Source organism: Mesoplodon mirus (assembly GCF_964341445.2).
Source record: "Mesoplodon mirus genome assembly, chromosome: X".
NCBI classification, from domain to species: domain Eukaryota; kingdom Metazoa; phylum Chordata; class Mammalia; order Artiodactyla; family Ziphiidae; genus Mesoplodon; species Mesoplodon mirus.
The window spans coordinates 82,168,003-82,181,732 of record NC_138981.1 but is presented as its reverse complement, the minus strand read 5'-3'; the positions used below and the strand labels follow the sequence as shown (position 1 = coordinate 82,181,732).

General features: G+C 34.0%; 1 protein-coding gene across 4 annotated transcripts in view; it reads right to left on the bottom strand.

The window, feature by feature from the left end:
• Window positions 1-13,730, bottom strand: part of DIAPH2 (diaphanous related formin 2) — an 886,034-nt gene that overhangs the window by 791,444 nt on the left and 80,860 nt on the right. For 3 of the 4 annotated variants that reach the window (XM_082609568.1, XM_082609566.1, XM_082609565.1), the window contains 2 exons: window positions 6,008-6,112; window positions 747-767 (listed from right to left, as the gene is read on the bottom strand). In XM_082609568.1, coding sequence (XP_082465694.1) covers window positions 747-767; window positions 6,008-6,112 — 126 coding nt within the window. The remainder of the gene's footprint in view (window positions 1-746; window positions 768-6,007; window positions 6,113-13,730) is intronic. The other variant, XM_082609567.1, reaches the window with a different exon arrangement.

The following is a 13,730-nucleotide window of genomic DNA, read 5'->3' as shown; positions in this document are numbered from 1 at the left end:
ATGCAGACTGCTTAATCATGAAGGCAAGATAATTACAAATAGCTCTTAATTACAATACACGCCACTTTTGGTGTATTGATATAATAGTGTATCATGTAATTGTGGCACTGAAATGCAGTGTCTGTAGTAAAAGAACCTTTAGAAGACAGCAACAGAAAGAACCTTAAAAGATAATGCAAGCCAATTTACCCACTTAATAACTGAACCTCAGAGAAACTACGTGACTTGCTCAAAGTCACAGAGCTGATGAGTAGCACCCAACAAAGACAAGCACACGGGTCTCCTGACTGAACATCAAAGGTTGCTCTCATTACACTATGTGCTCAGGGATACTAAAGTCAAAGTCAGATACTTCAATAAGAATTCCTGTTAGCATAAACCAACCTTTTAGGAGTCTCTGCCTGCCGTCCTGAAAAACTGAGGTAAAACACACAGTTTTATCAGAATCATAAAGACTGACACGGGTACAATTACGAAAAAAAAAAGAAAAAAAATTTAAAAAGAAGTAAAACTTTCTAAGACAGAGTATACAAGCATATTCTACTTCTAAAGCATTTCCCAAAGCCACAGGAAAGATACTTACCATAGCTAAATTCTATTCACCTGATCTTAATATTCACCTCACTGTTTTGGTAAAATATACACCAAAAGAAGAACCCAACATATAAAATACTATAAGCAAAAATCACTCAATCCCCAAAAGCGCAAATTCACTTCTAAGGGTAAAACACATCTTTTGTACTCACCATAACTTTACTTCCAACTATCTGCATGCAGTGGTCAACGGAGAGTGGTTATGGTGTAAAAAAAAACAAACAGCAACAGTATTAGTAATCAGAAGCTTTTCACAGAAGTTAAGTGTTTAGTAAATTAGTAAATAGCTACCCCCCTGTATACTTTTAATACTTTAGATCTAGAGGCTAACACAAATATATCAGTATTGATTTCTACCATATTTCAAAAATGTGTAAAGTCTGCAGAATAAAGATTCCACATAAAAGATTTTTACTTGAGGATTTTTTTTTTTCTGTAATGGGCTTCTCAGCTAGTGCAGTGTAAACATCAAGTAACACAAGATTAAGTGTAATCAGGCATCAGATATTTTATCAGCCCACAACCCCTCAAAAAAATTACTACAAGAAAATCAAATTTTTTTCCAAATATTGCTTTTTTTTCTCTTTCCTTATTTTAACAGGTATACTATTAAGGTTGAAATTGTGTATTTTAGAATATAAATGTTGCATTTAAAGTCATGCATTAAGTTAATAAATAAACTTTAGGTTGAAAACTGGAATATTTTATATTGTTATGAGTTTAAGGTTTAAAATATTGTTTTATATTATACTTGAAAATTACAAAGCAGATAGATTGCTTATGATTCTAGTTTTCTAGGTCATCCTAGAATTTCTATTATAAGAGCACAGTTTTGTATATAATGTGAAGACAAAGAAGTAGTTTGTATTTAAACATAGTTATTCATAAGGAGGAAACAGTTCAAGAATTACAACCTCGACTGAGCTTTCCTAATGGTTAAGAGAAAAGAGAATTTCTGAGAATTTGTGTTTAAGAAAGCAAGAAGTAAAATCATAGTCCTGGGCTTCCCTGGTGGCGCAGTGGTTGAGAGTCCACCTGCCGATGCAGGGGACACCAGTTCGTGCCCCGGTCCGGGAAGATCCCACATGCCGCAGAGCGGCTGGGCCTGTGAGCCATGGCCGCTGAGCCTGCACGTCCGGAGCCCGTGCTCCACAACGGGAGAGGCCACAACAGTGAGAGGCCCGCGTACCGCAAAAAAAATAAAATAAAATAAATCATAGTCCTAAAACATAATTTTATACTAAAATCCAATCTAAATCATTGTTATCAGTTTCCTACACTTGAATATCAAGCAATGTTCAAAAAAGACCTAATCCAAAATTGAAAACCATTAATCTGATAGCAGTTTTATTATCACTATGTGCTCTGTTTTTCAACTAGTACTTTAAAAATAAAAATCAAATATAATTGAAATCCCAATAAGAATTCTAAGTTTAACAGGATACTGCAAGATACAAAAAGATAATGACAGTTTCCCAGTAAATTATTTCAGAGGAATCCATGAATCTCCAAATAGAGAAGTAGCTTTCTTAAATATTCATTCAACAGACTATTTACAGGCAGTGATTATCTAGTTGAATAAAAGCTCCTGTGGTGCCATTAACCACCTTCTGAATTGAAAGGTATGCTATTGACCTAAATTATTTCCTCTCACCAAAAAGACGGAGATCTTATTTGTCCCTTGTTTATTTAGCACAGACATGAAGCTAAAAAAATGAATGCAAGCCCTCTTAACAATTAAGGCAGGTCTATACTCAGTGAAACGACCAGAATATGGCCCATTTAATGATTCATTCCGATTGCAAAATGATTGCATTTAGCTAAAGCACATACAGCAAAGAGATTAGATGAGACAAGGAAAGCTAAAAGAAACTGGTTTGGTCATGTTTGGGTTCAATTGTTCACCATATCTAGGTGATGCCTCGAAAAGACCTGAGAAAGAAAATATCTGATAATGGCAAAGGCAAAACCATTAATATATGTATACAGACATACAAATATACTACAGCTCTCAAATGCTTATTATATGGGTCAATCTAAAAAAAATTAGAGATGTATTTGGTATCACTATTTTGAATTATTTCCTATTGAGAGTTTTTTAAGTCAATGATACCTTTCAATGTATCTTCATGAAAATATAATTTTACATATTTTTAAATCTTAACTTCAAAGACTGCGATTTAAGTTAGAAATAAGCTAGTTTCTTAATATTCTCATAAGGACATTGACATCTGGCAAACTAATGTTAGGATTTCAGTGACTAATTTTTCCTCATAAACATCTATATATGCTGTTAAAAAATAACATGCAACATTCCCTCTAAGTCACTTATGTCTTGTGCCTCTCAGGATTATGAATTGATATGACAGTGTTGCAATATTAACAAAGCTTGGTTTTCCATTTCTGAAAACATATGTTGGTGTTTTGAAAACAAAGCCTCTTCCAGATTATGTGTGGCCAAATTATCTACACATATTAACTACCCTAGATCAGGTCCATAACTGCACTTGCTACAATGAGCAAATGAGTACAGCTCCAGCAGAGAAGAGGCTCTTTTCCACTCCCTTAAAGTCGATTCATCACTGACAGAGTTACTCAAGGTACTTTTTCCTTCGCATTCACACAAGTCAACATTCTCTACTAAGGAACTTGAAAAGGAAAAAAAACAAAAACAAAAAACTAAGCAATAGTTTTCATCATTATCTTTCAATTTCCTTTATATATTATCTTATTCCAGGCTAATTTTGGCATAGTCAATTACACAATAAAAGACTCTCCTTTGCTTTAGAAACAGGTTTTGAGCCCAAACCTGTGTATTAGTTTCATGTTGCTTTACGGTCCTTACCCACAAACCCAGGAGAATGACCCACGTCTCTTATTGAGCTCATATTTTATTTGTTTTTCAACTCCATACAAAATGACTAATGCAGGTGTTAAAGGTGGAAATGTACAATTTATGTTTAAATTTAACTATAATTTTCACACATTTTACATATGACTACAAGACCTTTCCACCATGGACTGTAGTCCTTAACTTTGCTTTTACTTCAAGATGAAAGTTTTGGCTACTTGTAAAGCATTTTCATAAAGAAGTGGTTACAATCATATCTACTTTAAATGTGGAAACATTTTTAATCAGTGTATCAATATAATGAAAAAGTAAGCATAAAAAAGTATGACAAGCAAAGCATATCTAAAGCCTAATAAAAGACAGCAGGATGGAAACGTTGGTTACACATAGGTAAATGGGCATAGGTTAGGTTATAATTTATGCAAATTTTATTATCATGATCACGAAGAGGTCAAAAGATGAGAGGATGGTTTGTCACTGAATGGCATCCCTATCACCTTCAAAAGGAAATCACATATGCAATTTCCTTTGTTTTCGCCACAGAAAACACAGCACTAATGAATGTCTCCCCAAAGTGAGAAAGCTTTAAAGCATGCTTATCAACAGGCTTTCTTTCATCATAATATTTGGTCCATGAAAAATATTTGCAAATAAAATGTATAACCTTAGAGCTCTAATGAAAGTTCTGTACACACATCAGGTGCTCCTATGTGTGCTAAAGGAAACAAATAAGGATCACATACTAAATAGTTATAGTACTGATTTTGAGCCTAACACCTTAAATATAGTATTTTCATGTCTTTTGAGAAACATTCAATTTCCATGTTTCAAATAAAGCAATTGTAGAGAGCTCATCCAATGTTTACCCAAAGTTTAGCATTTTAATCTTAAAAATGAGTCTATAAATTAAAAGTGTGCATCTCTCTGGTCAGTTGAAGAGGAAACAATAGGATAAGTGAAAACAAGCTCTACATAGAGTCGATATCAAAAGGTTAAGGAGTAAGAGCTTCATACAATCTTGATTATATTTAGTCCCACTTACACAAACAAAAACAACAACAGAGCCAGAAACACTAACAAAATCTTATCATTAAAAATACCACACAATTATTCATGTATTATTATCTGTACTTTGCACTCAGATTTAGCTATATAGATTTACTAGTGTATTTGCCTTTAGGTATTTGAAAAATAACATTGAATGTACACCCTGCACTTCCTAAAGCATTTTACTGTGAACAATAAGCTAACTACAAAAATGAGGAGATTCATCAGAATTTCAAAGCAAAACCTATGCCTCACCTAATTCTATTGAAAACGATGCTCATGGCAAATTTCACTTATCACTTGAAACATATTTCTGCCCTTGGATACCAGAAGCAAATTAAAAAACATGCTGTTGCTCTGCTCTGGCAGAGCTGCAATGCGTTATGTTTAAATAGTTCAGCATTCAGATTTAGTTTGCTTGAGGTACAATATGCAATCAATACAATTGTAGAATTCAGGGCAAAATGCATCAGTAATTGCCACTGCAATTACTGTACTGAAATAGCATTAATAGGATAGCCAAATAACTTTAGAACATATTTTTCCACTGAAGAGCTATTTTATTCACTGGTCAAGTTTTTAAATTTAAAATATGTATGTCTTAAATGTAAATGTGTGTGTGTGTGTGATATACATATTACACAAACATAAAATCACTGTGTGTGATACATACATATATACATACACACATGTATATAATATATACAAATATAGTGATGTTATGAACTCTAAATGTGAAAAGCTTCTTCTTTACAGAAATGTAAAAGATATATTTCACCATTTCAAAAAATACATTTTTTCTTACAAAAATAAATCAAACCTGAAGACTATTTTTGGAAGCACCTTAGGAAATGAACAAAGCAACACATTCCATTAAAACACGAAGATTTTCCTGCTGAAGACAAGTCTTTTCAATGAACCCTACTTTCAAGTCTTTTGAGACTCGCGCAGAGTTCATTAAAGCTCCTATTAAACACCCTTCTTTGTGTTAAATTTAGCTGTACAATAACAATTATGAGGTAGTTTACATAGTTAGCATCACAGAAAATAATGAAAAAAAACAAAACTGCTTATTAAAAACATTGCTAAAAATTTCATGCAAGCAGATACTGGACATATAGCTTTAACGTAAACTTAGTTAAATCTTGTGACTAGGCTATGTTTGTATCTTCTCCCTCAAAATCTGAAATGTTCATGTAACAAACTGTGTATTAAGTGGAATACCTGCAAATTGCTGTCATTTGTTAGTAAGTGCACAAAAACTCAGCCCCAAAACTTACTGGATTAACTCAGAGCCCTCTATCCTTAGTCTGTCTTGTTTATAAGAATGGAAGGCTCTTTAATTAAGAACAGTTTTGAAATATATACAAAATGTATTAAAGTACATGTATATGCTTCCTTTACAAGTCTATATAAGTACATAGAGGTAAGAACTTGGAGAGCCAAGATTTGTTTCTTTTTAAGCAGATAACGCTAAGCTCATTATGTGGGTGCCAGGAGATTCTCACTACTTACAGATTTGGCAGTAGCAGAAATATACTGGACGACCATCTCACGCTTGGTGGTAAAATCTTTGTTTCTTAAAGGAGCTTTTCGTTCTTCATTAAGGTTCATGTCCTCCTGTTAAAAAGAACATTTATTGTGAGCATTATCAAATTTCTGCTTACGAGTTTCAAAAGTGATTAATAAATATTAAACAACAAGGTCCTACCGTATAGCACAGGGAACTATACTCAATATCCTATAATAAACCATAATGGAAAAGAATATGAAAAAGAATATGTATATATATATATGTATGACTGAATCACTTTGTTGTACAGCACAAATTAACACACCATTATAAATCAACTATACCTCAATAAAATAAATTTTAAAAAAAGAAAAAGAAAACAATATTTTTTGTCTTAAAATAGAAAGTCATGCTATGACTAACAACAACCATCATTTTTCTGGCTCCTTCACTATTATTTTTCACTCTATATACCATAATCTTATATAAACTTTACCATATAATAATGTTTCATATCCCTACCTACTCAATAAATGAGCAGAAAGAAAAAAAAAAAACTTTTAACTATTCCATAGAACAAACTGTCAGTTTATAGCATAGATATACATCATACCTTAGCAAAGCTATTTATTTACACTGATAGCAAAAATAAACAGATAAAAAAACACTTTACTATTTGGCATATGTTCTCGTAAGATAATTATTAACTAGAAGAGCAAATATGATTTGTAAATTAACAGGAAATATACAGCTACAATATGTCACTGAAGAAAGATTCATGAGAAGTTGCTGAATTTGGAAAAAAAAAATCAGAAACATAGTTACCTGTATAGGGATAACAAAAACTACTCACTGTAGAGAAAAATATCATGACAACACATTGTTTTGAGGTTCAATAAGCTTTAATTTGGTTGGAAATCTTCCTTTATATTGTGATACACACACATGTATAATATTTTCACTAGAAAAAATATTTTTCTTCATTTTGAAACTCATGTTAACCCCTGCAACACATTAAGACAGGGGCCCCCAAACCCCCAGGCCATGGCCTGTTAGGAACTGGGCCACACAGTAGGAGGTGAGCGGCAGGTGAGCAAAGCTTCATCTGCGGCTTCCCATCGCTCCCCATCGCTCTCATTACGGCCTGAACCATCCCCCACTTCCCTGTCCTTGGAAAAATTGTCTTTCACAAAACCAGTCCCTGGTGCCAAAAAGGTTGGGGGCCGCTACATTAAGACACACTTGAAGGGTCACAAAATCAAGTTGGAAAGGACTATGCTTCAAAAAGTAACATCAAATGAAAAGACAACCTACAGAATGGGTGAAAATGTTTACAAGTCATATGTCTGATAAGGGGCTTGTATATAAATTATAAAAAGAAGCCTTACAAGTCAACAATAAAAAGACAAATAACCCAAATACAAGTGGGCAAAGGATTTGAATAGACATTTCTCTAAAGAAGATATACAAATGGCCAATAAGCACATGATGTTCAACATCATTATTCATCAGGGAAATGCAAATCAAAATCACAGTGAGATAACATTTCACTCCCACCAGGATGGCTATGACAAAAAAGGTAATAACAATTGTTGGTGAGGATGTGGAGAAATTGGAACCCTCACACACTGCTGGTGAGAATGTGAAATGATGCAGCTACTTTGGAAAACAGTCTAGCAGTTCCTCAAAAAGTTATACTTAGAGTTACCACATGACTCAGCTTATACCCAAGAGAAATGAAAACATCTGTTCACACAAAAACTTGTACATGGGGACTTCCCTGGCAGTCCAGCGGTTAAGACTTTGCCTTCCAATGCAGGGAGTACAGGTTTGATCCCTGGTCAGGGAGCTAAGATCCCACATGCCTCAGGGCCAGAAAAACAAAAAAACATAAAACAGAAGCAATAGTGTAACAAATTCAATAAAGACTTTAAAAATGGTCCACATCAAAAAATCTTTAAAAAAAAATAGAAACTTGTACATGAATGTTCATAGCAGCAGCAGCAGCAGAGTGGAAACAATCCAAATATCCATCAAGTGATGAATGGATAAACAAATGTCATATGTCCATGCAACTGAATATTATTCAGCCACAAAGAGGAATAAAGTACTGATACATGCTACAGCATGGATGAACCTTGAAATCACATTATGCTAAATGAAAGAAGCCAGTCACAAAAGGCCATATATTATAAGATCCCATTTATATTAAATATCCAGAACAGGCAAATCTATAAAGACAGAAAGTGGATTAGAGGTTGTCAGGGGCAGGGTAAGGGGGGGATGGGAGAATTGGGGTGTGACTGCCAACAGATATGGTGTTTATTTTGGGGGTGATAAAAATGTTCTGAAAGTGATTGTTGTGATGGTTGCACAGCTCTTTGAATATATGAAAAAAACACATTGAACTGTATACTTTAATAGGATGAACTTTATGTCATCTGAATGGTATCTCAATTTTTTAAAAACAGAAAAAGAAATCAGTATTTTTATCCCTTTACTTGCTTAGTAATTCTAACCATTACTATTTTTTTAATCAAGTAAACTAATAGGCCAACAAAGAAAAATACTAAAATTATTTTAAAGATTCATATGTGAGAATGTGGGGGGAAAAAACAAAGAATACATAAAAAGTAATCAAACTGCATCAATTGAATAGTAACTTCAGTGACAGCAAGAATCTCATGATCTATAGTTGCATCCACTGCAGTGACTCCTATGATGATTAATTCACAACCAATACTTATAAATTTCATGTATATATACCTATCCCCTTTCCCAATCACCTCTATCACTGTCTCTACTTCTCTACCTTTCCTGTCTTATCTCCTTATTTCTCATTTGTATATCCCACTTGTTAATGACTTACTTGAAGGCAGGCTCTCTTTCTCTGACTAGACCTAGCGTCTTTGAATCAAAGTAGAATCACAGAAACGAGACTGGATGGCACTTTATAAAGTCCACAGACACTCATCTATGTTCTGTGTCAACTTCAGCTAACGGTACTCACTACCTCTACAGGCAGCCCATCCCATTATAGGGCAGTTTAATTTTTGCCGTTTTTCCTTGGAGGACTGGATCTAAAACACATACAACAAAATATTAATATCATATTAAGGTGGAAAGACTGTGTCATTATTTTTTCTCTTCTACTTTCTAAATTTTTTGATCACTTATTTACTGAACACATACCATGCACCATGCACTATGCTAGACTGGGTAGGGAATGCAAATTTGAAAGAGTGCTTGAGCCTACAAATTAAATGTTATTAGTTGTGAAATACTTAGAACAATGCCTGATACTTAGTAAATGCTATATTTGTCTGTTAAAGAAATAAAAAATAAATGATTCATGGTCTAGTATGGAAGACAGACATGCAAACAAATCATTATAACAGAGGCATGTAGAGGACGTTTTGGGAACACAGAGGATAGATGGGAAGGTCAGCAAATAAGTCTTCATCAGCATTTGGGTCTTGAGAAAAATCTGAGTGAAGGTCAAGAGACTAGCTACCAGACCACAGTGGGCTTCTGTCATGGTTGGTTGCCCAATAGCACTTGAACATGCCCTCTACATTTTAAACACTCACCCAGTATCAGCCCCATCAAGGAAGAATCCATAAAAACCACATTTGTCAGTCTCCCTTATAACCAGAGTACAGGTAAGGTAGCTTAGTTTCCACCCATGAAATTCATGCATAGGAGATGTAGATTCAGAAGTATGTAAGGGAACAAGCCATGAGTAAGCCACCTGTTTCGTTGGTACGGGTGTCAACAGAGATGACGTGGTTATGGAATTGATGGCAGCAGACGTGTCTTTTTTATCACAACAGTTTGACAAAATGGTTCTGGGGTGGCAACAGTTCCTTCATCAGATATTTCAGTTGTGTGGTTCTGGAAGTTATTCCTATAATAATGTTACCTGGAGCCTGTTTTGCAACCCTCCTGATTCGAACCTCTTAATGTGTGTGTGTGTGTGTGTGTGTGTGTGTGTCTATATATATATATATATATATATATATATATATATATATATATATTCTATTTAAAGTAGCCAGAATGAATTCTCTTATGTTTAATAATTTGGGCTATTGAAGTAATTCAAGTAACTAGTGATAAGAGTCCGAACTAAGAGAAATGATAATCAGATTGGACAGGGGAATAAACTAAAGGAACATGTAAATGTTACATGAAGGCAACATTCCCTCCTTCAGGCTAAAGTATACCTACCAGTTTCAACCTATCTTCGTGTGACATGGCTCAGCGTCTCTCTCAAATACTCTGTGGTCTGATAAATCCAAGGAAGGAAAGGACTTCCACGTCCTTCATCTTGAAATACTATACCTCTATTAATTCAGCTTCAGATTTTATGGGTTTATTGGCAAGTACATCATTCTGCTGACTCATATATTGTGTTTGTTTCCATCAAAACCCCCTAAATACTGCTCATGTACGCTGGACTACGTCCCTACCATCTCATAACGTTCTGGTTAAATTATAGTCTCCTGCAAATGTAGTTAGCATGAATCTGCATCCCCAAGTAGAATCGACTCTGGAACAGTGACAAGATTGTATTTGTACACGTCACAGCCAGGCTCAAGAGTGTGGTAATGTCACCTTTGGCAGCCTCTAGGTAGAGAGTTTGCTCTCCTTCCAGTGACATTTCTCTGTTACCATGTACCTCTAATCCAATTTTCAATGGCACACACTGCTAAGATCATGCTATCAGACTAGAATCATGGAGGCAGGCAGGACACTAAGGGGAATATGGAGAATACAGACCTCAGAGGAATGTCAAGATTAATTGTGATCATGAACCCAAGCCTCGTGTATATTAACTAGCCATCAAAGAATGCTAGCTATTAGTGTTATTATCACTTCCCTGGTCTCATTTCTTTTCTTTTTTTTTTCCTGTAAATGGCCTAGGCCCTTCTTTTTTTTGTTTTATTTTTATTGGAGTATAGTTGATTTACAATATTGTATTAGCCTCAGGTTTACAGCAAAGTTAATCAGTTACACATATACATATATGCACTCTTTTTTTCTTTTTTTTTAGATTCTTTTCCCATATAGGCCATTACAGAGTATTGAGTAGAGTTCCCAGTGCTATATAGCAGGTTCTTATTAGTTATCTACTTTATATATAGTAGTGTGTATATGTCAATCCTAATCTCCCAATTTATCCCTCCCCACACCCATATCCCCTGGTAACCATAAGCCTGTCTTCCGCATCCATGACTCTACTTATGTTTTGTAAATAAGTTCATTTGTACCCTTTTTTTCTTTTTTTTACCACTTTTCATCTTACCCCTTAGGTTTGAATGATGCAAGCTTGTTTGCAGTTTTTCTACATACACTATGCTATTACACACTTCCATTACTTTGTTCATGATGCTGTTCTCTCTGCCTAGAATGCTGTCAACTTCAGCACCCTCTTCATCTATTAACCCCCATCTTATCCCACCTCACCGTACTCCACCACACCCAAATCCATATTGGGCTAACTCATGTACTTCTGCTAATTCTTCAGATTTCCCTCAAAGCACCTCATTTAGAAATGACTATCTTCATTCTATTCTTCCATATTAATTTCCTATATTGTATCAATATAAGCTAACTGAGGGAAGAAACTGGGTTCTTTTTTTCTTTGTATTTCCAAGCAAAGAGTATGCATTCCTGGAATGTACCAGGCATTTAATAAATATCTGTTGAACCAATGTGATATTTAGGAGCTTTTCTCTAAATATTTTAATTTGCTTTACCACAAACACAAAATCCACAAAATCCATTAATTTATAATTTTAAATCCATTAATTTATAATCTTAAAATAATCAAAGATAACTATAATTGCTGTTCATGCTAGGGTATATTTTTAGGTACTAGGGTATCATTAGTTTATTCTCTTCAGGGGTACAGGTCCCCTCGAGATAGAAGTTAAAGAATACTTGAATAATTATTATTGAGAAGCAGAAGGAAGAGGGCAAGCATTTGATGGTGAAGTCAAGTTCAGATTTACAAACAGCGAGTGGAAAATCCAGCCTTAAACTGGGATCAGTGCATGTTGCAGAAACAGAAACAGTTACTTTATAGAAAATATATAGACATTTTTAGCAACTGTATAGACAGGAGCAAGTATTACTTCTTATAGAGGAGGAAAAGATGTAAAAACATAAAGGGTTGACATTTACCTTTCATAAAACAAGTGAGGAATGCTTTCATTAGAATTTTAAAAAGAAATGTCCTGTCCTTTCTAGTTCTAGTAGAGGAATTATCTATAGAGAAAAGTCACAAACATTTTTTATGCCTATAAATCTGCTGCATAGGTTGATTGGAACTAGGTACCATTTACATGAACAGAGGAGACCATAATGACTCATCTTATTTTTACAGAAAGAAGCAGCATACTACTAATTAGGCAGCTAATACTTCCAAATCATTAATTCCAGCTTTAAAATACAATCATAAAACTAAATAGAGCAATACTCATAATTCAATATTAATTCTAAAAAAAGTAATTGAATATGGAATTACTTCTAAACACACTGAGTTTTTTTTTTAATTGAAATATAGTTGATTTACAATGTTAAGTTTCAGGTGTACAGTAAAATGATTCAGTTATATATATGTATATATACATATATACACACACATAAATATTCTTTTTCAGATTCTTTTCCATTATAGGTTATTATAAGATATTGAGTAGAGCTCCCTGTGCTATACAGTACGTCCTTATTGGTCATCTATTTTATATATAGTAGTGTTAAACACACTGAGTTCTTATAGTACTCAAAACACAAAAGCAAGCTTTTAGTGTATTTAACATTTAGTTAGTACTTCCACAATACATGAGAAGAATGTGGTATTTTGTAATTTAAGAAATGCTGAAGTAAATAACTGACCACTTATAATATTTGTATCATATTTGTATCAAGCCATATTTGTAAACACTAAACGATTTTTTCTCCTACCACTTATGTCATGATGCAATTTTCCCATTATACACAAACTCCTTCATTTCTTCAGCAAATACACATTGTATTCTTAAAGTTATAACTGAGGAGCCGTATAAGAATAGAGTCAAATGAGAAGGTTAAAAGTAGAACCAGCTGCCTATTCATTCATTTGTACTCTCTTTCATTCATTCATTCATTCTCATTCTCTCTCTCTTTCTCCCTCTCACCCCCGAGTGAATCTTTAAACAGGTGACAGTATAATTTTTTAAACTTTCTCGTGTCCTAACATCATTTTCTATTTTCCTAACCCTTCCACTGTTTTCCTCACTTGTTTTATGAAAGGTAAATGTCAACCCTTTATGTTTTTACATCTTTTCCTCCTCTATAAGAAGTAATACTTGCTCCTTCTTTCTATACAGTTGCTAAAAATGTCTATATATTTTCTATAAAGTAACTGTTTCTGTTTCTTCAACATGCACTGATCCCAGTTTAAGGCTGGATTTTCCACTCGCTGTTTGTAAATCTGAACTTGACTTCACCATCAAATGCTTGCCCTCTTCCTTCTGCTTCTCAATAATAATTATTCAAGTATTCTTTAACTTCTATCTCGAGGGGAACTGTACCCCTGAAGAGAATAAACTAATGATACCTTAGTACCTAAAAATATACCCTAGCATGAACAGCAATTATAGTTATCTTTGATTATTTTAAGATTATAAATTAATGGATTTTTACATTTATTTCTTTATTCTCTTCTAAAGAAATGTT